Source organism: Camellia sinensis, chromosome 5 (assembly GCF_055761805.1).
Source record: "Camellia sinensis isolate YWXY chromosome 5, ASM5576180v1, whole genome shotgun sequence".
NCBI classification, from domain to species: domain Eukaryota; kingdom Viridiplantae; phylum Streptophyta; class Magnoliopsida; order Ericales; family Theaceae; genus Camellia; species Camellia sinensis.
Genome location: NC_138965.1, coordinates 212,451,487 through 212,476,606, shown reverse-complemented (window position 1 = coordinate 212,476,606; position 25,120 = coordinate 212,451,487). Strand labels below are relative to the sequence as shown.

The following is a 25,120-nucleotide window of genomic DNA, read 5'->3' as shown; positions in this document are numbered from 1 at the left end:
ACGGTTCGGATTAACATATTTTTTCATATATGTTTTTATATATGAAAGGAAGATGCAGTTGACAGCTGTTTTTTGTTTTTTGTTTTTTACAATCTTTTGATGAAGTTAATTTTTTGCATGGATGATCTTCATTATGAGGCTTGGGAGATAGACAATTCGAATCATTAATGTAAGTTTGAATTAAAACACATAAAAGGAGTATGGAGAGGTATAGAGAGATGAGGTATAAAAGGGAATATACAATAAGGGCTGGGCTTCCCTCCAATCCGTGATTAGACTAGAGGGTACTGTTAGGCTCGTAGAGGCCCACCACAGATCCCGTTTCGATAATCTAAACCGTTCAATGTGTAGAACTCATCGAGTACTATATTATAAAAAATCACGCTGATTAGATATTAATAGCTATCTCATTGGATCAAATTTTTGTCAACCGTTTATTTTTTCAACAACTATTTTTTTAATATACAAAACTGATTTGATTACGTAGCTATCGATATTCGATCAATGTATTTTTTTTATAAGCGTATTGTACTCAACGAGTTCTACACATTAAACAGTTCAGATTATTGAAACGGCACCCATGATGGGCCGCCATGGGCCCAACAGTACCCTTCAGTTCGTGATTGGATTGAAGGGAAGCCGGCCCCAATAGTAAGAATCTATATATTAAATTGATTTAGTATGAGGGAAATATTATGGTGTACACCATGCAAAATGTGTATACCATATGCACTTTATAATTAAAAAAATAGCATAATTTTAATTTTTTTGAATCATAACTAAACGCAACCTGATGCATAACTAAAAAATTCATGAGCCATAAGCAAAATAATATCACAATTAAAAAAAATAGTTATAATAAAAAAAAATGGCAGTGTAATTATATTTTTTTTGATTTGGGAAAAATTTACAGTGTATTTGGTTTGTATTTTGAGATAAATTTTTAAAAAATTGAGGAGAGAGTTTTGGTGTCGAAATTTTTTTGTTTGTTTGGTTGTATATTTTGAAAATAGTTTTGGAGTTTGGGATGATTTGATATTTTGTTATAATTGAGTAGATGTGTGTGAGAAAAAAAATAAATGAGAATGAGAGAGGAGAGAGAAAAAATTATTAATTGATGCGTAAAAAAGATAAAAAAAAAAATTTGAAATTTTTTTTTAAGAATTTAAATTAAACAAAATTTAAAAAAAAAATCAAAATTATATTTTAAGATATAAACTAAACAAATCCTTATTTTTCCTAAAATAGCTATATCGTGATATGTCAGCTTACGAAACGGTATTCAGAAGGCGTCAGGATCCTCTAGAGTCTTTCTCTGGAGTGATCTCCTACAGTGAAGGAGAGGAGTCCGACACGTGTCCCCACGCAGCCTTCAAGGGCTGAGATTTAAACTCACAAAAACGATGTCGTTTTGGTGAATAAATTAAACCAAAAAAACTAAAAATAAAACTCACGGAAATGGTAACAACATCTCCATCTTTTTCACTCAGTTCTTGGGGAGGATTAGAGAGAGAGACAGAAGGGACCAAAGCTTTGATTTTAGGTGTTTCGATTTCTTTTAAATCAATACAATCTCTTGATTTAGCTTCTATACAAACAAACCATCCATATGCTTGAAAGAGGTAAATCTGTTTAGTCAGGCCTTGATGATGATGATGATGATGCTGATGATGAAAACAACAGCCCCTCTCCATTCTCTTCCTCTTCTCTTTCATATTCTCTCTCTACCAAAAAACAGAGGATGCCCCAAATTGGCATCAACGCCAATCGCAACAGTTGGACAATCACCATTTCATTCTTTCCCACCCAAAAAATATCAGCCCCCCCAAACCCCATTTCATCCATAACTGGCACCTCCTCGTATCACAATAACATCCACCATTAACTCACCAAAACCTCTACCATGGATGCTCAGGATTCTTGCATCTTTGATATATTTATCTACAATCTGTGCAAAAATACATAAATGTTAGAGATTGAATGCAAATCACGAAACGAAATGTAACGATCTGATCATTATCATCATCATCAAGGTGTTTAAAATACCTTTCTGTTGCTAAGCCACCAATATTGCTTCTTTTCTCCGATCGCCAAAGATGGAGATGTTGCCGCCAAGCTCTAGTCCCTTCTCTCTCTCTCTCTCTCACAGGAACTGTGTGAAAAGTGAAATCCAGAATTTTGAATTTTGATTTTTTTTTTTTTAATTTACTAACTAAAACGACGTTATTTTGGTAAATTTAAATTTTCACTCTTAATTTTGTGAGTCGGACACTTGTCGAGCTACTTTGCTTTACAATAAGAAATCATTCTAGGGATCACTCTAGAGAATCCTACCGCATTGAGAAGCGGTCACTGTGAGTCATCTAAAGCTCTTCCCCGTGAGCAAAGATCCTCTAGAGTGATTTTTTCCTAAAGTTTTCTAGAGTGCTACATTGTGTGGTTGAGATTTACTGGCAAGTCACATCAATCTTTCTGATGTGACTTATCAGTAAATCTGAACCATACAATATAACACTCTAAGAAACTTTAATAAAACTTCACTCTAGAGGATCCTTGGTGCTTCCCGTCCGTCCAATAGTCAATCCTCCTGGTGGCGATGGTGTACGCACTCCATCAACGCGCCAAATTACACACTCTTTTTTCACTTCAGTTTTTCTTTTATTTTTTGAAAAAATGGAAATACAGAGAGAGACAGAGAGTGGTTGGTAGCCAATATATATATATAGAATTTTGTTTTGTTTTTGTTTTGTTTCTTGGTATTCACTCTCTGTATTCTGTTTGGCGCTCGGACTTCTCGAAGGTACGATCTTCATAAACTTACACTACACTCCAACAATGCTTGCTTAATCACCAAGTCGACGCTTCGATCAATCTCACTTCTCCCAATATTGATCAATTTCGATCCACCTATCAATATATCGACTCATTTGATCACATCTACTAATCAATAATCACCAATACTTATCCCCCATTCTAGGGTTTCCAACTAATCAATTACTATATTTCGATTCATATTAATCTTAATTTTGTCTCCAATGGAGCTGTTTTTGATCTATCCATTAGAGTGACTTGGAGGTTTGGGTGTGTGTGAGTGTGTGTGTGTGTGTCTCTCTCTCTCTCTCTATATATATATATATAACTGTAAAGAGTAATGGCGAGCGCCGGAGATGAAGACGGCGTTGTTTTGAGCGACGTCGAGGCCGACGATCAGGTTAGGGAGGTTCTCGCGGAGAATTCGAAGTCCGAATTGCAGGAATCATTCAATCGGCTAAAAATCATCGCTCATGAAGCGATCAAGAAGCGCGACGAGGCGTTGCGCGAGAAAGAAGATGCTTTAATATCAAACGAGAAGTTATCGACAGAGTTAGCCATTGCTTTGAAGGAGAGGGATGAGTCTGCGAAAGCAATTGAGACTGGGGCTCAGATGTTGGTGACTGGGATTGAGATGATATCGAGAAAAGTGAGCAATTTCAAGAATTTTACTTCAGGTGGATTGCCTAGGTCTCACAAGTACACTGGTTTGTCTGCTGTTGCTTATGGAGTTATCAAGAGAACGAATGAGATTGTTGAAGAACTTGTGAGGCAGATTGAATCGATAGCCAAGTCTAGGAATGAAGCCAGGGTGCAGATGGAGCAGAGAAATTATGAGATTGCTATTGAAGTTTCTCAGCTTGAGGCAACGATTAATGGGTTGAGAGAAGAGGTTTCCAAGAAGACTTGTTTTATAGATAATTTGGGGAAATCTGTAGCTGAAAAGGATGGGAAGATATCTGAGGTGGAAAAGCAGGTCTTGGGGCTGAGGCAAATGGTCAGTGATTATGATCATAAGTTGAGGAATTTAGAGTTGAAGATGGACTCGCAAAGGCCTCTATTGGTTGATCATTTAAATTATGTATCGAAAATTCATGACAGGCTTTATGATGTTGTCAAGATAGTTGATGTTCCTAATAAAATGGACCAGTCGCATTTGTCGGGGTCCATGTTTCTACCAAAAGAAACAGGCTTGGAGGAGAATATTCGTGCTTCATTAGCAGGGATGGAATCTATGTACAAGTTAACTAGAATTGTAGTTGAAAAAACAAAGGGTTTAGTAGAGGAGAGGAGTCGTGAAGTGAAAAGTCTTAGCGAAACTGCTTCTCGGTTAGTTAAGGAGAAAGAGCATATTGGGTCTCGTCTTAGACTCGCTTTGTCAAGAAGGATGACAACAGGTTTGTCATCAAAGACAAATGAATTGTTTAAAGTTGCAGAAAATGGCTTCAGAGAGGCTGGGATAGATTTTAAATTTTGTAATCATCTTGGGGATGGGAAAGATGAAATATATGATTTGGTAAGTGTTTTGTAGCTTTAACTCATGTTTTGAAATTTTCGTTCGTGGTCGTTGGCTGAGGTATTTATTTATTCACTTTATGCAGGCTGGTGCTTTGGACAATATCATTAAGCAATCTCAGCTTGAGATCATAGAGCTGCAGCATTCGGTGGAGGAGCTAAGGTACTTCTGTTTCAACTTGCATTCCATTTCAGACAATTGATTTGAAAAATTTGTGATTTGTCCTAGATTTATCTTATTGTAGATTTGCAATATAGAAAAAGACAAGGAAATTGGATAAAGAAAAAATTGAATATGGTGTCTGCACAAACTATATAACTCTTTCAAACTAAGTGATAACCTTATTTAGCACTTTTATTTTACACTTTCAACAATTTTACCCTTGATAGCATTTTTAACGCAGTGGTGTGATCATATTTACCAGTGACAACCATCAAGGGAAATGAACAGCCAGCATTAAATGATACTTCAATTAGCCTCCAGCTTGTTTTCAAACTCAATCATTGGCCACTGTTGTTTTGACTTTTTTAAGTTTATATAATCATTTGCATTTGTTTCATTTTACAGGACATGTTCTGAAGCAGGTTGCCTCCAACTTGTTTTAAACTCAATAGTTAGCTAATTCTTTTATTTGGACTTTTAGGTTATAACATTTGTTTGACATCAAAAAATAAGTTGTACTCATAAGTCATAAATAAAATGTTTGAGGATTTGTCCCCAGCGAGTGAAACAACCCGCCCCCACCACCAACACACGCACGCACGCACGCACACAAATTAAAAAAGAAGTTTCCTCATTTTTATATTTGTTTCATATTGCAACACATGAATGGGTTTGCTTGTTGCATAGTTGAGTTACTTCCATATTTGTAGTGTCTTGGGAATATCTATTAGCATCAGACCTGTAGTTACCAGGGATTGTTTTGTTCTTTGCTGGATTAAGGGCAGAGACAAGTTTACTCAAAGAGCATGTGGAGGCTCAAACCAAGGAGCTAAACAATAGGAAGCAACATGTAGAGGAACTTGAAGAGAAGGAGAGAGTGTCAAATGAAAATGTAAGTTGATAGTTTTTCGCAATTGTTCTTGTGTCTGAATTGGGTAACCGTATGATTACTCTTTTTTCACTCAGTTGTTTGTATTATAAGTAAATATATAAAAAGCGATCTGTAGCCTGAGTCTAGCAAGTATTGTAAGAAGGTATGTATAATTTGTTTACATCGAGTAATGGCCATATGATTCACATCTCAGGTTGAAGGACTTATGATGGATATTGCTGCTGCTGAAGAAGAAATTACGAGATGGAAAGTGGCAGCACAGCAGGAAGCTGCTGCAGGCAAAGCTGTTGAACAAGAGTTTGTGGCACAGGTATGCCAACATAAATGGACCTTTTTGCTGAGATATTTGAGTAGTGGCTCTTCTGGTATGTAGTTTCTTGTGCCTGTTGTACTATTCATTATGGTTGCAAGAATAACTTTTAATGGTTTTTGGAGGTTCATATCTGCTTGCATGGTGTCTCCTATATCTTGCAATTTCTAATGCATAATGCCCAGTGTTTAGGACGATGTGGCGCTGTTTTAGGTCCTCAAAAGTTTGGCTTGTCAATGCCGTTGTATTACCTAGTTTAAAAGTGCTTGCATGGCATCTACGAGGGGTAGGGCTCCTGATAAGCCAGTCAAGCCCAGCTTAGAGGTGTTTATGTTCAGGCTTGGATATACCTTTTCTTGGATAGGTAAGATAAGGAAACTTGAATTTGAGTATATTTATTGGGGCTCTCTGCTCATTTAAATATTGAAAGAACATGAACAAGCTGATTAGCAAGCCAAAGGCCAAGCTTTTCACAAACAACTCGGTTCATTTGTAGCCTTGCAAGGGGTGGGTGCAGTTAATTATTTTATATCGGCGTTGAGGATAGCGAAATTTCTTACTTTACAAGTCTACAGTTGTGTAGGGCTTTTGGTATTAGCTTGATGATAATACATTTGTACTTCTCAAATTCACTAGTTCAATTAATTCAATATGTCATTATAAATACAAACATGAGAATATCCATTGGTATTGTTTTCATGCATTACCGTTATCTTTTTCCATGAATTTGTTTCCATTTCAATTTTTCAGTTTTATAGAACGATTTATTCTTTATTGTATATGCAGTTGTCAGCCCTACGCCAGGAGCTCGAGGAGGCAAAACAAGCTGTGTTGGAGTTAGAGCAAAAGCTCAAATTCAAAGAAGAAACAGCAGCTGCTGCCATGGCAGTAAAAGACGCGGCTGAGAAATCCTTGAGATTGGCGGACTTGAGGGCGTCGAGGCTCAGGGATAGGATTGAGGAGCTGACACATCAGCTCGAGCAGCTCGACCCTCGAGAAAACTCGAGGGGCCTAAGTGGCCCTAGATATGTATGTTGGCCACGGCAATGGCTGCGGTTGGACTTGCTTGGTTTCCAACGATCTGATACACAACCACAAATTTCAAATGAAATGGAGCTCTCTGAACCTCTTATTTGAGTCAGCCCTTTTTTTTTCCCTGTATATTTATTTTGTTATTTTAAAATCAAAAGAGTCATGAAATGGGTAGTTTATAGGGCTTTCATTTTTTCCGAGTCTCCCCTATTATTAGGCAAAAGTTGATCTTGTTTATGTTTACACCGGTGGCAGTTTACTGAGGCCAAGTGAGTATTTGCTATGTACTGTCTGGTAGAAGTGCAGAGGCTCTGTTTGGTAGAACTTTTGAGTGTTAGTTTTAGGCTTTGATTTGCACATCGTATCTGTTTACAGGTTTCAAAAATTAATTCCACTCACTTTTAAAAACTCTGTCCAAGGTGGAAAAATTTGGACTAACTGGTTGTTCGGCTGGTTAATTGGAACAATGTATTTTTGACACATGTTAATTTTTATATATTCAATAAAAAATATTTTTTGAATTTTTTAAAATTTTTTTATAAATTTGAATAGAATTTTGAGTTGCGTATTTGGTTATGAGTTGTAAGTTTTTTTATTAATATCATGTCACATTAAAAATTTCTCACTCTTTTAAAAATTTATTCATCAAATAAATTTTCCATATTCAAATCATAATTCTAAAACTCATAAATTCAAAATAAAATTCTATTTTCAAATCATATTTAGAAATTTTTACCAAACGCAACTTTAAATTCTAGTCAAATTTTTTTTATTTTTTGGATAGTGATAGAGAACTCTAACATTAGTGGTCTAACATGAACTCAAGTGAGATGTCTAAAAAAAAAAAAAAAGAAAAAAAGAAAGAGAAGAAGCAAGTCAAAACATCACATCATGATATGGAACCCGTCATTAGAATTCTATTAGAATTTTTAAATTAGAACTCTCAAATATAATTGTTATTTCTTTTATTTTTTTGTAAGAGGTTATATTGTATGAATTCATATAATTTCTTATTATTAGGTCTCATGTCAATTTAGATTTTATTATTATTTTTTTAATATTGGTGGTCATATTATCCTACCTAACTACTATGGTGATCATCTGTCCACTTCTCGCCAATTAGTGTTATTTTTATTGATTCTCATGTTCTAAAACACCCAATCATATTACTCACTTTCCTTTCCTTTCTTTTCTTTTTATTGATTTTCATGTTCTAAAAAATTAAATAAAATAGTTTATTTCCAAACATCTTATTGCTCATTCATTTAATGGTAAATGCTAAAGAGTAAATATATATATATATATATTTTTTAAGGCTATATGATAAGATGTTAGGAAGTTAGTAAATTAGATTATATCGAAGAGTTGCAGTAACTTTCGAACTTTAAACTTCTAATTTTCTCATTGTCTCAAGGGAGAGTTGTATGAATCACTCGGAAGAGTGTTTTGAAACTAAGTAGAGTAAATTTCAAATATATTCTCTGAGATTTGTTTAAAGTACGAATTGTCTTCTGTGATTTAAAAAATTTTAAATACTCTTTTGTTAGAATTTTTAAAAAAATAAAATTCATAATTATTCTCCTGTACAATAATAAAATTACTTAAATTATTAATTGAAATTTATTTCTAACATCAATAAAAATTATTAATTGACTTACTGATTTATTAATAAAAAGGCCGAATTGTTATGATATTAGAAATTTTGGGAGTGAAATGTAATTTTTAAAACCTCATGAGGCGATTTGTATTTCAATAAAATTTCAAAGGGTGTATTTGTAATTTATCTAAATAAGTAAAATGGTAAATAGTTATGAAATTAGTAATTTTATAAAAAAATAAATGAAAATTATTTTGTGTTATTTATATACTAGCGTATGCCCGTGCCTGAAGGCACGGTGTAAATAATGTTAGAATTATAATATAATTGTAATCGTAACACTATTTAAATTTAAAATTAAAATGCAATTATAAAAATATATTTAATAGAGAACTACAGTGTCAAAACTAAGTCACTCTCTCACTTTGTTTTTCTATTTCTCTCTTTAAATTGAAAAACACCCAACACCAATGAGAGGATATCAAAACACTGTACAGAGAGAGCGAGAAAGAGAGAGCCAATGTCAAAACATCCACCCAAACCATTAAGATCTCAGTGTATAAGCTAAAGAGAAATATAGTTTCAAAACTAACTCACTCTCTCACTCTGTTTTTCTATCTCTCTTCAAATTGAAGAACACCCAAGACCAATGAGAGGATGTCAAAACACTGTATAGAGAGAGTGAGGGAGAGAGTGCCGATGTCAAAACACCCAAACCATTAAGATCTGTGTATAAGCTAAAGAGAAATAGTAAACAAAGGGAAGGATGTTTCGAAAATGGTAATAATAGTTTTTTTGCAGCAGTGATATAAAATATACAGTGCAAGAGGAACCACTAAATTCTTGAAAACAACTCCAAAAAGACAGTCTAATTTTAACTCAAACTTGCTGGATTTGTAATAGCGAGAGATTCATGCCATGCTTCACATTTGACTATGAATTGGAATTTCTAATTGTTCCAACTTAGCAAGGCTGTTTAGGAGTTTGCTAAACTATTGAAAGGGAAAGGGAGTTTTTCATGCCACAGTCAGGACAATGAAGTTACAATACTGACTCTTTACTTTCTCAAATTTGAATGTATAAAGTATGTACCAGAGTAAGACCAAGGATTGGGCTAGTAGATGAGGTGCTCCCTTGCCAGGGGTGATGCTTGAGTTCGAGTCTTACCTGTTGCGTGATGCAACTTCCTAGGGTAATATTTACATTATGTAATGGTTATTATAGCATTTCTGTCAAATTTTTAACAAAAATTATTTTTAAGATTAAATTAGAAAAAAAACTTAAAATCTAAAAAATTAAAATAAAAAAATGATTAAACATAAATGAGTAAAGTATAATTTATCCAAATATATTTTTTGTTGTTTACTATTTAATTGGCAAAAATGGATGGTCATAATTCAATGGTCAAAAAAGGTTCCTTCCTCATTTATCTGATATCCTTCTATGTATTTTTTTCCACAATCCGTGTTCAATTTCCATGATCCATACTTCCCATACCAATTCCATTGAAAATTGGATCACCCATTGTTTTCAAAATAATATCATTATGGTGTAACTTATATTTTATTAATTTTAAATCAATTTCCATGATCCATACTTCCCATACCAATTCCATTGAAAATTGGATCACCCATTGTTTTCAAAATAACAACATCATTATTGTGTAACTTACATTTTATTAATTTTAAATTTATATTGTACACTAAAATTTTGAAATATTTTCCAGGTTAAAAATTCTAGATTTATACCATTTCCATTACCAAAAAATTATTTCTAATTTAGAAGAGAATTATTCTTGAAAACAATATTCTGCACCAGTTTGGCAAGCAGTAAGCTGCCTTATCCAATATTTTTTTAAGGGTTAATTTTTTTACATTTAATTTGGATTTTTTTGTTGGTGAATTTTTTTTAAAAATTATATAAAATATTTTTACATTTTAAAACATGACTGCCTACCCTAATAATTTTTAAGAATGTTGAACTTAAACTTCCTTTATAAAACTTGGCAAAACAAAAAAAAAAAATTCCTTTATAAAAAGTTTGTTAATATTTTATAAAAAGAGAATGAAGTATTGACATGTAACATTTACATAAAAAACCAAAATTCCGTCTATCTAATCTGTCTATCTAAATACACAATTGAATCATGACTGTTAAAATGTCCTAGTAGGACAATTATCTCTAGGATAAATTCAAAAACCTTTCTTCCTTATTATACAGATTTACAGAGTTATATATGTTCTTTTATTGGTCAAGATGACAATCAAATTGCACGAAGGCCAAATGATGCCAGGGCCAGGAAATATCATTCTACTAACAACAAAATCAAAGCAAAAAGATCATAAACTCACATGGCCTTTGGATTGGATACATCCAAGAAGTCTTTTGTATGGGGTTGCAGTTTAACATATGTCCCTTTTGGAGAGTCATATTTTTCACTCACACAATGTCTCCTTTTTGTAAGAGCAGATTCTCCATCATCTACAATGAAGCAATACATAAGGTGCATCAATGGAGAATAAATGCAAACAAAGACTCCTCAATGACACTGGTACACAGCAAAATACACCAAAACCACAAAACTTGTATACAAAAACACTACTGGTTGCCTACCCAGTAAGGCATATATATCATGCCTTCTTCTACAATGAACTCAAGAACGCCACAATGAGAAATGCGCTCAGTAGCAGCATTGCGAAGTTCAAACAACATAGGATAATCAATATGAAGAGATGCTGCAGAATAGAGTCTTATATTAGCATTTTAGATGATAATAGGAAAAAATTTTGAATTAACCACAAAAGATAATAAGCCACCATAAAAAATTTCAAATAAATCAACTAACCAAGACGGTCAAGGGCTGAGGGAGGCATTATAACTGCAACAACATAGTGAAAAGATAAATAAATAAAAAAAAAATTAAGACATTTAGAAGGCTAATACATGCACACACAAGTGTTTAGAGTTTGATAACTTACTTTTATCACCATTTTCAATCTGTGGTTGCAGGATTGAAAAGAAACAAATAAATTAGAAATTTGAATATGAATAAGTAAAAGACAGCATACAATTACAGTCTTTTTCCCCCTTTCCACTGTTTTCCTTTTATATTTTTTATTTTCCATCTCCTTTTTTTTTTTTTTTTTTTTTGATGTGGGTGGACACAAAAATGAGTAAAGAAAGACATGAAGGCCTTCAAGGGAAATGAAAGAGCACATATGGTATCATCTTAATTGTTAATTTTCCAGAATTCATTTATATTTACATTTGATTAAAGAGTGCCATGAATTTGGTTGAGGTCATAGAAAAGATGACAAAACATAAAACTGAAACAGTATAATGAATAAAATCAAATTAATTAAGTGAATCAAACAAAACAAAACAATTATCATGTTGAGGAAAGCTTTCCAACCTTATCAATAAAAGATGCAGGGTAACATCGATATGTTTGCTCAAATGATGTTCCATGATATCTATATCCATCAAAATACTGCAATGTGTCCCCACCAATGAAATGAAATGACAGTGATAATGATATAAACAACTATTACAATAATATAGTAATTGTAATACTTATTAACTATTATTTTTATTTTTATTACAACATCTAATGAAATGAATTTAGACGGTGAACATAATTAAACAATATCTATATAGTAATTAAAAGTGAAGCAATAAATATAATTCAAACATGTCCATAAACAAATAGTTATCAAATGGAAATTTACGGTAGGGGAAATGTAATACATATAGAAGTTGTATACAGATGGTGCAAAAATCATAAAAGCATTAAACACAAAAGGACAGTTCTCTTTTTCATGCCAATCACAGTGGTTCCCCTCAGAGACCTGATAGACCTATCCTTACTCGTGGCCTTCCAGTACCCAGCCAGAGTCGCTCTGTTCAATCGCTGCCCATTCTGATACTTGCGATCTTTAGGACAGAAAAAGAACCACTCTTCATCGGTTGTCTTTATCACCAATTTATCTGCATAAAAATAGATCAAAGCAAACCCAAAATTAGGGCTTTTTAATCAAGTATATATCAATAATCAAAGCAAAAAACCTAAAATTTTAATTTTTTAAATTTTTATGTGGGTAGTTTTACCAGGCAAATCCCAGGGTTCGCATTTGCAGACATCGATCTCTCGAATAACACTGACTTGCTTCTCATCGCTGTTGATCTTCAACTTCAGATAGTGATTGATGAGTTCTTCGTCAGTACGGCGAAATTAGTACCCAACCGAAAGAGACTCCTCCGCCAAAATTTTAGAGAGAGACATCGCTAGAGAGAGAAGATCTAAAAGAAAGGAAAAGTGGGTATGGATCGAAATGAGGAATTAAAAACCTAGAGAGGAATGGATAAACAAATCGAAAGAGAAGATGTATGAGATTCAAAGAAAATTCAGTGGGCTTTCAAAGACGTGGGGTTCGATTTGGGAGGGAGAAAAGATGAAGAGTTACTGTCGGTGGAGTTTGGAGGCGGCGCAACGATGGAAGCGAAGCGGCAGTGGAAAGGAGGGGGAGGGAGAGAGATCTGAGAAGTTGGAGAGAGAGAGAGAGAGAGAGAGAGAGAGAGAAAGAGAAAGAGAAGTGCAAATAATGTTTGGGTTTGTCGTTCGTGGGTGGGTGAGACGCTGCAGAGAGAGCGAAAGAGGGATTGTTTTGGGCGGAAATGTGAAAATGTCATAAAGCATCTCAGCCTTTAAAGAATAAAAACAAATCATCTCAGCCATTGGATCAAAATGTATCTCACATATATTTTTATACATTTTCGAAAACCTTTCTCCTTTATTATATAGATATAGATATATATATATATATATATATATATATATATATATATATATATTGAGGGAGCATTATGGATACAGATGAGAGACAGAGAGGGGTAGTAAACAGAGCAAAAGTGAGGGTTAACGGTGTTACATCGTGAGAGCATTTACGAAAAGATGTATAGAAAAATAAAAAGAAACAAATAAATTATAAATTCAAATATGAATAAGTAAAAGACAACATACAATTACAGTCTTTTTCCCCCTTTCCACTGTTTTCCTTTTATATTTTTTATTTTCCATCTCCTTTTTTTTTTTTTTTTTTGATGTGGGTGGACACGAAAATGAGTAAAGAAAGACATGAAGGCCTTCAAGGGAAATGAAAGAGCACATATGGTATCATCTTAATTGTTAATTTTCCAGAATTCATTTACATTTACATTTGATCAAAGAGTGCCATGAATTTGGTTGAGGGCATAGAAAAGATGACAAAACATAAAACTGAAACAATATAATGAATAAAATCAAATTAATTAAGTGAATCAAACAAAACAAAACAATTATCATGTTGAGGAAAGCTTTCCAACCTTATCAATAAAAGATGCAGGGTAACATCGATATGTTTGCTCAAGTGATGCTCCATGATATCCATATCCATCAAAATACTACAATGTGTCCCCACCAATGAAATGAATTATGACAGTGATAATGATATAAACAACAACTACAATAATAGTAATTGTAATAGTTATTAACTATTATTTTTATTTTTATTACAACATCTAATGAAATGAATTAAGACGGTGAACATAATTAAACAATATCTATATATATTGAAATAACTAAATATGCACTGATTTGGGTAGCAAAATATAGTAATTAAAAGTGAAGCAATGAATATAATTCAAACATGTCCATAAACAAATAGTTATCAAATGGAAATTTACAGTAATGTCCATATCAAATGGAAATTTACAGTAAGGGAAATGTAATACATATAGAAGTTGTATACAGATTGTGCAAAAATCATAAAAGCATTAAACACAAAAGGACAGTTCTCTATTTTTATAGAGACAGAGCACTTCAACTAAGCCCTCAACTTCATAGTAAAATAGCAAAATCATGAAATTGAACAGCTGTACCAAATTCGAACAACAAAATCATGAAACTCGACGGTTTCCTCAATTCACCAATTAAACTCCAAAACAGAACCCTAAAATAACAAAACATTTTGGTGTTATTAACAGACTTTATGACTCTAAAGTATAAACTTCATATCAACACAAAAAATAAAAATAAAAGCATCCTTGCTAAGCAAGTGAAGAAAAAAAAAATTATAAACACAAAATAAAACACACAAACCAAAGGAAGTGAAAAGAGATAGTGATATACTTGCAACAATATCATATAAGAAACGCTTCTCTTTTGAACTCTAAAACAGAAGAGGATAAACAACAGGAAAATAAGAAGAGGAATTGAAGTTGGAGTAAAAGCATACAAAAGAGTTCAAGAGAGATGCATCTCATTCCTACATGGTTTTGCTCCCAAAAAGTTGTAAGGCCCCATGTCTAAAGCTAGCAGTTCATACCATGTGGAGGAGCACCCTGTCTAAAGCCTCCAAAAGATAGCCAAATTTTGCTTTAGCCTGTAGACAAAATAGAGCCCATATTACATATGGGTCAATAGTTTCTAGATTTAACATTCGGTTATTCCTTTCCTTGGGAGCAATAAGTATTAACACATCAATCTAAGGAAATTCAAAAGTTCCAAGTGGTGTCCAATTGGAACTCACCTTTAAATGGTAAATATATGTGGCTGTATCTATCATTTCAAAAATATTTTAACTAAAAAGAAAATAAAAATCAGAAAGTAGTATGCAAACCACAGTGATCTACCCAAAACTTGCCAGGAACTATTTTTCAAAGTGCCAACATCACATGTGTTTCAATTCAATGTAGTGTGCACACCACAGTGATCTAATATCTTGAAGAATTGGTCAATGCATGAAAATATATTGATGATTGTTAGTAGTACAATGAAAATTTTGGCCCATAGAAGTATGAAAACCATGATAATATTAATATCAGGTAATTCAAAAGATCTACATATACTTTCTCCAATTTGGTACTTACATATTGCATTAGATGGGAATATAAAAATAATTTACAAGGTAAGAGATAAAACACAGCCCTAGTAATTAATAATTGAGCAACCCAACCAGTATTCATTAAGTGTCTCCACACCTGCTCAGGGGAAATGCCAACAATTTCCAAAACATTTTCTTGAATCTCACGCTTATAAATTCTCAAGCTTTCTCCACCAATCTGATAGCACCACAACAATTAAGTATTGCACCGTTGAATTTCACATGTTAAGTATTGGCGAAAGATCAATATTGCAACTAACAGAGAATAGAGTACATATTTATATACCTAAAAAAAACACTCATCAGTTCTACAGTGAGCAAGAAATTGGGTACCTATGATATGTATACAAATTGGGTACCGATACTATTAAATGAAATATCCATTATATAATCATTGAAGTGGATTCCACACCAACTGATTTGTTAATTGCTCCTCGTGCAACAAACCAAGTGACAGAACATTCCTGAAAAATGTAAAGTCTTAAAAAAACAATTTTACCCTTCTCGTTATATGAACAAAGGTATTATATTAAAATAGTCATTATATATACATAGAGATAGAAAACTAATTACCTCACATTAATAGTTTTCAATGCATGCATATTATGGGATTTTGGTTTTCATGTTTTAATTATGTTAATTTATTAGTTCTTGAAATATGAAATCTATGCTTCAATTAAAATATTTGTTGACCAAGTAGCACTTTTTACTCTGTTAACTTGAAAGCTGTTTTTAGAATTGGATTTATAACTGACAAAGTGATGAAATAAGAATACACGAAAAGAAGAGGAAAAGACTACCTTTAAGAAGCCAGCCTGATAAAGGATTGCCCACACATTTTCTGACATAAAATCAACTCCTACAACTGTGATATATTGGCAACCAGCTTTTACCATCTTGACAGCCGAATCTGCCATAACCTGCGAATCAAATATATGGATGTGAGGCCAGTGCTTCTGGGCAGCAGTTAAGACCCCTTGGACCTCAGAATCTATGTAAATAAAAATAGTAGAAATTATTGTTTGCATAGCATAACAATTAGAATCGATTTCATCCCAAAAATATGCATAGCAATTAGAATTGATTTCATCCCAAAACCCAAAAAATGAGAAGAATCCAAGACAACAGAGGTCAGAGAGACCTGAAATTAGATGCAAAGAGATAGTAATCGAGGTCAAAAATAATGAAAAAGGGCAATTGTCACTACGAAAACATCATGATTTCCAAATTAGTATCTAAACATCATGAAAAAGCTTTGGGGGCAAGCATGTCTAAGAATTGTATACGGGCCTATGTGACTTGAAATCAATCTTCCTATGATACTTCCCTATTCAATTCTAATAAATTGAACTCATCTTGGTAACCAATGGTGTTCTAACAATATGTTGAAAATACAATTTTATTTTCCCTACTAAAAAAAAAGGAACTGGAGGAACTGCATATGTAAAAGATGGTGCCTGGGCAGGCATTGCTGATAGATAAGATGACTGAGACGGCATCCATGATGTCGAAGCGGTACCGAGGCTGGAAGTGCTCAATAAGCCTGCTGGAGCTGCCACATTTGGTAGAGCACCATGCAAGGATGCCATGGAAGGAAACTACATAACAGGAAACACAGAATACATCAGATTAAATCCTTCTTTTGAATTTTTTTTTTTACGATGTGACTGCTAAAATTCTTTAAAATAGAAATCAATCAATGCACAAGATTCAAATTTAACTGACAATGACATACTATTATGTAACTGATTAAGCAAACCAAAAAGGGAAGGTTGAATTACAATCTAATCAGATATCTTATATGCAGGTGCTTTAATCAGAGCCCTATTTAATCAATCACACTCAAAAATCAATCTTCCTATCAATAAATCATTTCCTGTCAACTTTTCTATTCTACTTTTCTGAAATGACCATAAATGTGAGCAGCATGCACACAAAACCATGTAAGCAAACATTGCAAATTTCCTTCTTTTAAAAAAATCTATATATACAGCATATATGTTTTGGTGACTCTATTTAATAGATTATCTCTCCTGTGTAAAAAAAAAGTAATAAACTAACATCCAAAAAAAGTAATAAACTAACATAAAAGTAATAAAAAAAAAGTAATGTACCCACAAACACATTACACACCTCAGATCTGCACAGAGATCTTCCTTTCACCCACTTTAAATAAGTCAAAACAAACCAATAATTGCAATGTATTACCTCTCCTGTGTATACAGTTACGACATGGGGTGTAAAGTCCACTCCTGCTGTGTTTGCGAACAACTCACCTTCACAAATCATCAAGGTATCAAATGTGAGGTAAAAACCTAAAGTAAATCAACCCCATTTCTATTAAAGTGGATAATTAATCCTCAGTACCAACATTTTCTTTAATTATCACTCATATCAATTCTGTCTAAGAAAAAGGCATTTACAATGTCAGGCACAAAAATTTAAAGAAAAATATTTTCAACAAATTTTCACAACATCACCTGTTCATAGAATCATTCCATATAAACCACAACCACAATTTATTATTATTATTTTTTCTTTTAATTGTCTAAGAATCAAAATCCCAAAAGACAGTGGGAACCAAAATTTAAAGGCTTGGTTTGATGAACTCACCTAAAGAAGAAGAGAACCAGGTGGTCTGCCACGACCCCTTTTGGAAGAAGAGAACTCAAAAGAAGAATAAGAAAAAGGAGGTGAGAAAGAATTATATATTTCAATGTAAAATTTGTACTAAAACCCACAACAAAAAATGATGAAGGGGGATGAGGGAGAGAGAGAGAGAGAGAGGGCAAAATGCAAGTAAAAAACAGAGTACAGGAATAAAGCCCTAAAGTGATGAAGGGGGATGAGAGAGCGGGAGATGAAGGGATTAAGGTTTTGGCTGGGAGAGAGGGAGGAGGACAAGAATAAAGGGTTCCGGTTTGGGTCTCCAACGAGAGAGAGGAGAGGTGGTCGGTGGTCGTCGGTGTCGCGACGGCGGTGGTCATCGCAAGAGAAGAGAGAGTAACACATGAAAGAAATAGGAGGAAGAGAGAAAAGTTTTGAGGAGAGATGTATCTATGAAGGACAGATGAGAAAAAGTATTCAAGAAGAAGAAGAACAGAGAGGGAAAGGGAGAGGGAGAGGGAGAGGGAAGGGGGGAGGCAGACATGGGTAGGTGGAAAGGCAACAACTAGGGGTGTGCGCGGTGCGGGTCGGTGCGGTTTGAGAGAAAAATAGAAACCGTATGGCGGGTGGCGGATTGATAAAAGTGTCATTAGAATTTGCCATTTTCCTTATCAAAAACCGGCGGTTCGGTTGGCAAATAATGACGGATTTGCCTTGGCGGTTCGGGCGGATTGGCGGTTTATAAAAAATATAATTCAAATTACAAAAATTAAATCAAAGAGTAAAAAAAAGACGACAGACACCGTGATGTTAAGCATCTTGCGAAGCTTTCTTCTGATGCAGCAAGTGTAGCAACAACATGATAATATCAACGACTATGCCATCAGTTCATTACAAACATCTGTGGAAGCTACAATGATCAAATACAATACATAAAATTAATATCATTCAGGGTTTACAATATATTGAAAATGTTTACTGTTGAAAAGTATTTAGATTGAAAAGTGAGCTGATACAAGTTTGCAACATGGCCAGAAAAAAAAAAGATTGAAAAGTGAATTGGAATCTAACTGTATTTTGGATTACTGACATCTTGAATTCCCCTCGAGCAGTAATTTAATACTATATTCTAAGGTATAGAACAACAAGCAAACTTAAGTAAAAAAAAAAAATTTAGAATCTTATAAAACATGATTTAATAGCGGTGTGGGTCGGTGCGGTTTGGAAGAAAAATAGAAACCGACGGATTGATAAAAGTGTCACTAGAATTTGCCATTTTTCTTACCAAAAATCGACGGTTCGATTGGCAAATAATAACGAATTTGCCTTGACGGTGCGGTTCGGTGCGGTTTTGGCGGTTTCGACGGTATTATGCACACCCCTAGCAACAACGATGCTTTTAGGGAGAGAAGTCTTTGGGCGGGAGATCCATTCATCTGAACCGTTGATATAAACTTGGAATTAACTTCAGCCATTGGATCAAAATCTATCTCAGATACATTTTATACATTTTCAAAAACCTTCTTTCCTTATTATATAAATATATATATATATATATATATATATATAAACATTACAAATGCTTATTAACAAAAGTCCCAATATTGTAATGATAAGCTGTTTCAATTCGATAGGCTAAATTATAAATTTCAAGCTTTTCAAAAGACGGGCCGGGTCGGGCTGGGCATCAGATTAGGCCCGTATCTATAGGTGTGGGGTCATGTTTTTTTCATTTGAAAAATGTTTGAGGGTCATAAATTCTGTGGTTTAAATGGCCTCAAACTGTTAAAATAATGTCATTTTACATCGTTTTACACTTAAAATGATATTATTTTAACAATTTCAGACCATTTAAGCCACAAAATTTGTGAGTAGCTAGCATTACTATATTCATTTATTTATTCAACGAATAAAAAGGGAATAATTCCATCAATGGAACAGGAAAAGGAAAAGTTTACAGGGACACCGAAAATTGTACCGCAAATCTACCGCCGACCCACATCTCATACCGAGCTAGGGTTTCTCTCTCTCCATCCTCTTCATTTTGGTTTCGAGATCCATCTATGGAGATGGAGTACGTGACGGAATTTCATCACACGCACACGGATCGGCGTCCGAAGAAGCGTCCCAGGTTAGGTTGGGACGTCTCTCATACCCCAAAGGTGAAGTCTTTACATTTCTCAAATTATACAAATATACATATACATATCAATATCTTTTGTATTAGCTTGTTTGGATGGAAAATTCTTTCCAGGAAAAAGAAATTTTCCTAGAAAGAATCAAGTTTTGGTTGTTCTATTTTGTTGGATTTCAAGTTGTGATGTTCAATTGTTGCTTTAGGGTTCATCTGAATTCTCTTTGGATGTTTAAATTTGAATGAATTGTTGATATGAGAACTTGATATGTTTGATGGAGAAAATTCAGGAGGTGATTTGTGGTTTATTTTTATCCCAATCAAGTTTGAATAAGGTATGTCGATAAATTGCGGTTCATTGTAATAATGCTATTAACTCTTTACCTTTTTTTTGGGTTTCGGAACAGCCTAGCTATTCCCTCTGGATGATTTGAGAAAGAGGAGAAAAAAAAAATGCAAAGTCTGATCCATCTTAGCGTTTTATTCTTTCGGCATTAGACATTGAATTTTTTTTTTTTTGGGAATAATTTCTAGCATTGCTTTGAATTTGCCATTGATTCTAATGTGGGAGCTCAAAATTTGTTGGTTATGATGAGGAATGGTACATTATATTTGAATCATATTTCTATCATGATTGTTTAAAAAATTGATATGTTCTAGGTGTTAGGAAAATGAATATGTTATTTTTAGAAATAGTTTGTATCATTGTATGAGTTTGGAAAGATGGATAAATTGTTTGGAATGGTTTACTTATCCATATGTTGATGCCTTGTTTTATTGCTGAGAAGATGTAAGACAATAAGTGAAATGCGAGATTTAGGTTTTTTGGTTTTGTTTGATACCAAGCCAAACCAAGCCTTAAGTCCCATCAAATGAAGTCGGCTTGGTTTTGTTTGATAAAACTTAAAATTTCTGGTGCTAAGTAATGAATTTATAAATTTAAAATTTTTATGAGAAATATATTACTAGTAGAGAATGAAAGGGATACACTGTGTGTATTCAACATTAAGTGATAAGTCAAGCCTCTCACTGAAAATTAAGACCTATTTGCAGTCAACTTTCATGTTTAAGTGATAGTTGATTATGAGTTATCAAACACACTTAATTGTAGAACCCCTAAATGTGTCAAGTTTAAAGCACTTAATTGAGTTATCAAACAAAGCTTTAGATTTGGTTGTTTGACATGTGGGAATAATAATCTTTCATGCTCAATTTGTTTTGACAAAAATTTGTTGGATTGTCATGGGAAACTTTTTTTTCCTGGAAGCAAATTGAAGATGCTATATTAACTGTCGTTTCGTAGCAACATCATTGGCTCTGTTGTGGCTGTGGATTCATATTTTTGTAAAATTTGTTTTTTATGGTGGTTCTTTGCAGATATTAGCTAATGATCTTCTATAAAATTTATTTTTGCAACATTAATAATTATTGTGGTAGTATGTTAGAAAGGAATAAATTTTTAGTGGAGAAAGAAAATTTTTATATGATATTTCTTTAGTGGAATATAAATGGATGGCTGTGTGTATAGGCCCAATCAGGAATATATTATGGGCAAGATATTGGAAATGTGACAAGCTTTGGACATTCAAGGGTACCCTCAGACCATGCTAGTCTATTTGTAAAAGGATTGGCTCAAAAAGGCTCTCCCCCATGGCGAGATGATGGCAAAGATGGACATTACGTGTTTGAGCTTGGAGAGAATTTAACTCCGCGCTGTAATTTCACCTTTTCACTGTTGAAGGAATCTTTGGTTTTGAAGCATTTTTGTTATGTGTGTTGTTGATTTTCTATGTTTGACTTTTACTGTCAATTACTTCCCTTTTTATTACACAATGACATTGAAACTTTTGCATTCTAGTCTTTCACTTATTCAATTTTTCATTGCAAAGTTTTTCAGCTTTGAAGTTATTTGTAGTTTTTATATTGTGGATGATTTGCCATTAAACAAATGCAAAGTATTGAAAAAAATTTGTGCTTGGGCTCTTAAGATATTTTTCAGTGCCATTAGTTGCCTTTTGAAAAAAACAATTTGATCTCTTCCACTTCTTTTTATGTTATTTAATTTTTTCCCCTGGTTTGCGTTTAAAATCTTTTAATTTGATTCTGTTGAAGTGAAATGAACTCAATACTTGTACTTCAACGTTGTTTTATCAAATTTTTTTCTAACTATTCCATCACTTCATTACCTTATTCTCTTTGCTTTCTGTTCTTGCAGATAAGATTCTCAGAAAAATTGGTGAAGGTTGGCCTTGTCACTTCTTTCAGGCACATAGTTAAATTCTATCTAAACGCACACTCCTCACAGTATGCATTTCTCATATATATCTTTTCTGTTCTGCAGGTACCTTTGGACAGGTTTTGGAATGCTGGGATAGGGAAGCAAAAGAGATGGTTGCCATAAAAATTATTAGAAGCATTAAAAAGTATCGCGAAGCAGCAAAAATAGAAGTAGATGTGCTTCAATTGCTTGGTAGATATGATAGAAGTGGCAGTCGGTTAGTATAATCTCTCATGTAGTTTACTTTACATCATTGTTATGGGTTATTAGCTTGTTTTTTGGATTTTAATTCCTTTAAAGGTCAATGCATGGGTGGTTAAGTGAGTTTATTCCTTGCAGTTGCGTTCAAATACGGAACTGGTTTGATTATCGTAATCATATTTGTATAGTAAGTATAAAATTGATTTATGGTAACATGATTTCCCCAACTTTACAAATTTCTCGGGGGATTAAGACTTGTCAATGAATTTAAATGATCTTAACAGGTCTTTGAGAAGCTTGGACCAAGTTTATTCGATTTTCTTCGGAAAAACAATTATCGCTCATTTCCGGTTGATCTAGTCCGTGAGATTGGCAGACAAGTGTTGGAATGTGTAGCCTGTGTGTAGTCAATACATCTGCTGTTTCTTTTATCTTTTCTCAAACTTGTTGGCATCAATTCTAGTTGAAGATACCTGAACCCTTTACCTTTTACCTCTCTAATGTTTTACTCGTGTGTGTGTGTGTGTGTATAAAAATGTATTTTCAATTTCCTTCTCCAAGGCATTCGTATGCAATTTCAAATGCTTATGCTGGCTTTGGTTTAAATATTTCAGTTATGCATGATATGCGCCTCATCCATACAGACTTGAAGCCTGAGAACATACTTTTTATTTCACCGGACTATGTGAAAATACCCGACTACAAGGTACTACTATAGTTATTGAAGTGTCTCAGCTAGTTGTTTCAAATTAAGCTTAAATTTTCTGATTCTACATTTGTTTCCGTATTTTATTTGTTGGTTTTCCTTTCCTTTTCACATTTCCATACATGGAATGCATTGTTGTGCTTCTTATCCTGCAATTACAGGTTGCATCCTGGTCACTGAAAGATGGATCTTGTTTTAAGAGGTTGCCGAAGTCAAGTGCTATTAAGGTTATTGATTTTGGTAGCACAGCTTACGAGCATCAAGACCACAACTATATCATTTCTACTAGGCATTACCGTGCACCTGAGGTTATTCTTGGTATACCAATCGGTCCTGTGTTTGTTTACATTGAAAGTTTTACATGGGTCCGTGTCATAATTATATTTGTATAAATAAATGAATGGGGTGAGAGCTTATTTCTATTCTTTCAGGTCTTGGATGGAGCTATCCTTCTGATCTATGGAGTGTTGGTTGTATCTTGATGGAATTATGCTCAGTATGTGAATTATGTCTAATGTCAGTCGTATGTTGGCCTTCAGATTAGTTTTCTAACCACATTTTAACGTAGAATGGGAAATAAGTTTATTTGTACACTAAGGCCTTGTTTGGCAAGTGGCTTTTTTAGTCAAAAAACCAAAAAGCCACTAAAAAAATCAAAAGGCCAACAAGTCATACCAAAAAGTCAAAAATTCTCTTTTCTTTTTACTTTTTACACATCTTTTCATAAAAAGTTAAAAAATCATCCCAAACATACTAGTTTTTTTTAGCTCATATTTTAGTCATATAGCCAAAAAGTTACTAAATTAGCATGTTCCCAAACGAGACCAAAGCTTAAATTTGAATAAAAATTAAATTAAATTAAAAAAGTCAAACATACCCCAACAAGTTAGAGGATATCTTTACGCTAAATATGTGGTTGTTTCTAGGGAGAAGCTTTATTCCAGACGCACGAGAACTTGGAGCACCTGGCCATGATGGAGCGGGTTTTAGGCCCAATACCTCAGCATATGTTGAAAAGAGTAGAGTGCGTACCCTTTCCAGAAGTCTTATATTATTCTCCTTGTTAATTTATCGATTGTTAATTTCTTCTTCTTGGTGTTGATTATTGGTTCAGCCGACACGCTGAAAAGTATGTCAGAAGAGGCAGATTGGACTGGCCTGAGGGTGCAACCTCCCGGGAGAGCATCAAAGCCGTTTTGAAGCTACCCCGTCTTCAGGTGGTTGCAATATTTGGTCATCATCATATACATAACCTCTTTCTTTTTTTTTTCTTCTTAAATTTTAAAATTTCCATTGGCAGAATCTAGTGATGCAATATGTAGATCATTCAGCTGGAGATCTCATAGACCTCTTGCAAGGTCTCCTTAGGTACGACCCTTCCACCAGAGTGACCGCTCATGAAGCCCTGAGGCACCCTTTCTTTACCGGAGAGTATCACAGGAGGTATTAAGTAGAGTATATGCTCGGATGCTTTATTGATACTGGAGACACGTGCTTTCTGATTTTTGCATGGAGTGGGATGATTGGCCTGTTGGGAGAAGAAATCCTGTCATTCAAGGTTTGTACTGTTCAATTTGCTGTTACAGCAGAGATTCATCATTTATATGAACATTTTGCACTTTTGAACATGGACAATTCTGGGTACGCATGTTTTCTTTAATATTCATTTTATACACAGCGTGAGCTATAATTATCCTATCGACTCAGTGTATAACCGCTGTGGACGTGTAATTTGTCTTGGTTTCCTGATATTGCATCATATTTTTGTGTGCTCTGTAATGCCTTCTCTTTACTTTCTCGCTGGTCGGAAAATTTATTTCCGTTCTCAGGAAATCTATCAATCTGCATGAAGGGGATGGCCTGTTTCTTGTTGTATAGTCGTGCATTACAGAGAGCTATAATGGTGTTTTTCGGGTAAAAACTACACAAATTAAAATTGCCGCCCATATTGGTC

General features: G+C 33.9%; 2 protein-coding genes and 1 long non-coding RNA gene across 5 annotated transcripts; 2 read left to right on the top strand and 1 right to left on the bottom strand.

The window, feature by feature from the left end:
- The first annotated feature begins 2,565 nt into the window (after positions 1 to 2,565).
- Positions 2,566 to 7,131, top strand: LOC114297407 (uncharacterized protein At3g49055). 3 transcript variants are annotated; one of them, XR_014331028.1, is made up of 6 exons: positions 2,566 to 4,327; positions 4,413 to 4,489; positions 5,270 to 5,381; positions 5,575 to 5,691; positions 5,884 to 6,055; positions 6,478 to 7,131. XR_014331028.1 is itself a non-coding variant. In XM_028241827.2 (5 exons), the coding sequence occupies exons 1-5, from the start codon at positions 3,152 to 3,154 to the stop codon at positions 6,826 to 6,828; spliced, it is 1,833 nt and encodes a 610-aa protein (XP_028097628.2). In that variant the 5' UTR covers positions 2,566 to 3,151; the 3' UTR covers positions 6,829 to 7,131. The 3 variants fall into 3 exon arrangements, 2 of the variants coding, with proteins under 2 accessions (XP_028097628.2, XP_028097629.2); XM_028241827.2 differs by lacking the exon at positions 5,884 to 6,055; XM_028241828.2 differs by lacking the exon at positions 5,884 to 6,055 and having other exon boundaries at positions 5,575 to 5,746.
- A 3,545-nt stretch (positions 7,132 to 10,676) lies between these two features.
- LOC145791177 (uncharacterized) lies at positions 10,677 to 11,378 on the bottom strand. Its single transcript, XR_014331027.1, has 4 exons — positions 11,299 to 11,378; positions 11,166 to 11,198; positions 10,934 to 11,055; positions 10,677 to 10,801 (listed from the first exon to the last, which is right to left on the bottom strand). It is a non-coding gene; the product is annotated as an uncharacterized LOC145791177 (long non-coding RNA).
- Positions 11,379 to 19,771: 8,393 nt separating this feature from the next.
- LOC114297403 (serine/threonine-protein kinase AFC2) lies at positions 19,772 to 24,940 on the top strand. The gene is made up of 12 exons (XM_028241821.2): positions 19,772 to 20,009; positions 21,510 to 21,696; positions 22,197 to 22,223; positions 22,323 to 22,476; positions 22,599 to 22,647; positions 22,745 to 22,859; positions 23,075 to 23,166; positions 23,328 to 23,484; positions 23,598 to 23,662; positions 24,093 to 24,190; positions 24,281 to 24,383; positions 24,467 to 24,940. The coding sequence occupies exons 1-12, from the start codon at positions 19,911 to 19,913 to the stop codon at positions 24,614 to 24,616; spliced, it is 1,296 nt and encodes a 431-aa protein (XP_028097622.1). The 5' UTR covers positions 19,772 to 19,910; the 3' UTR covers positions 24,617 to 24,940.
- Positions 24,941 to 25,120: the final 180 nt, after the last annotated feature.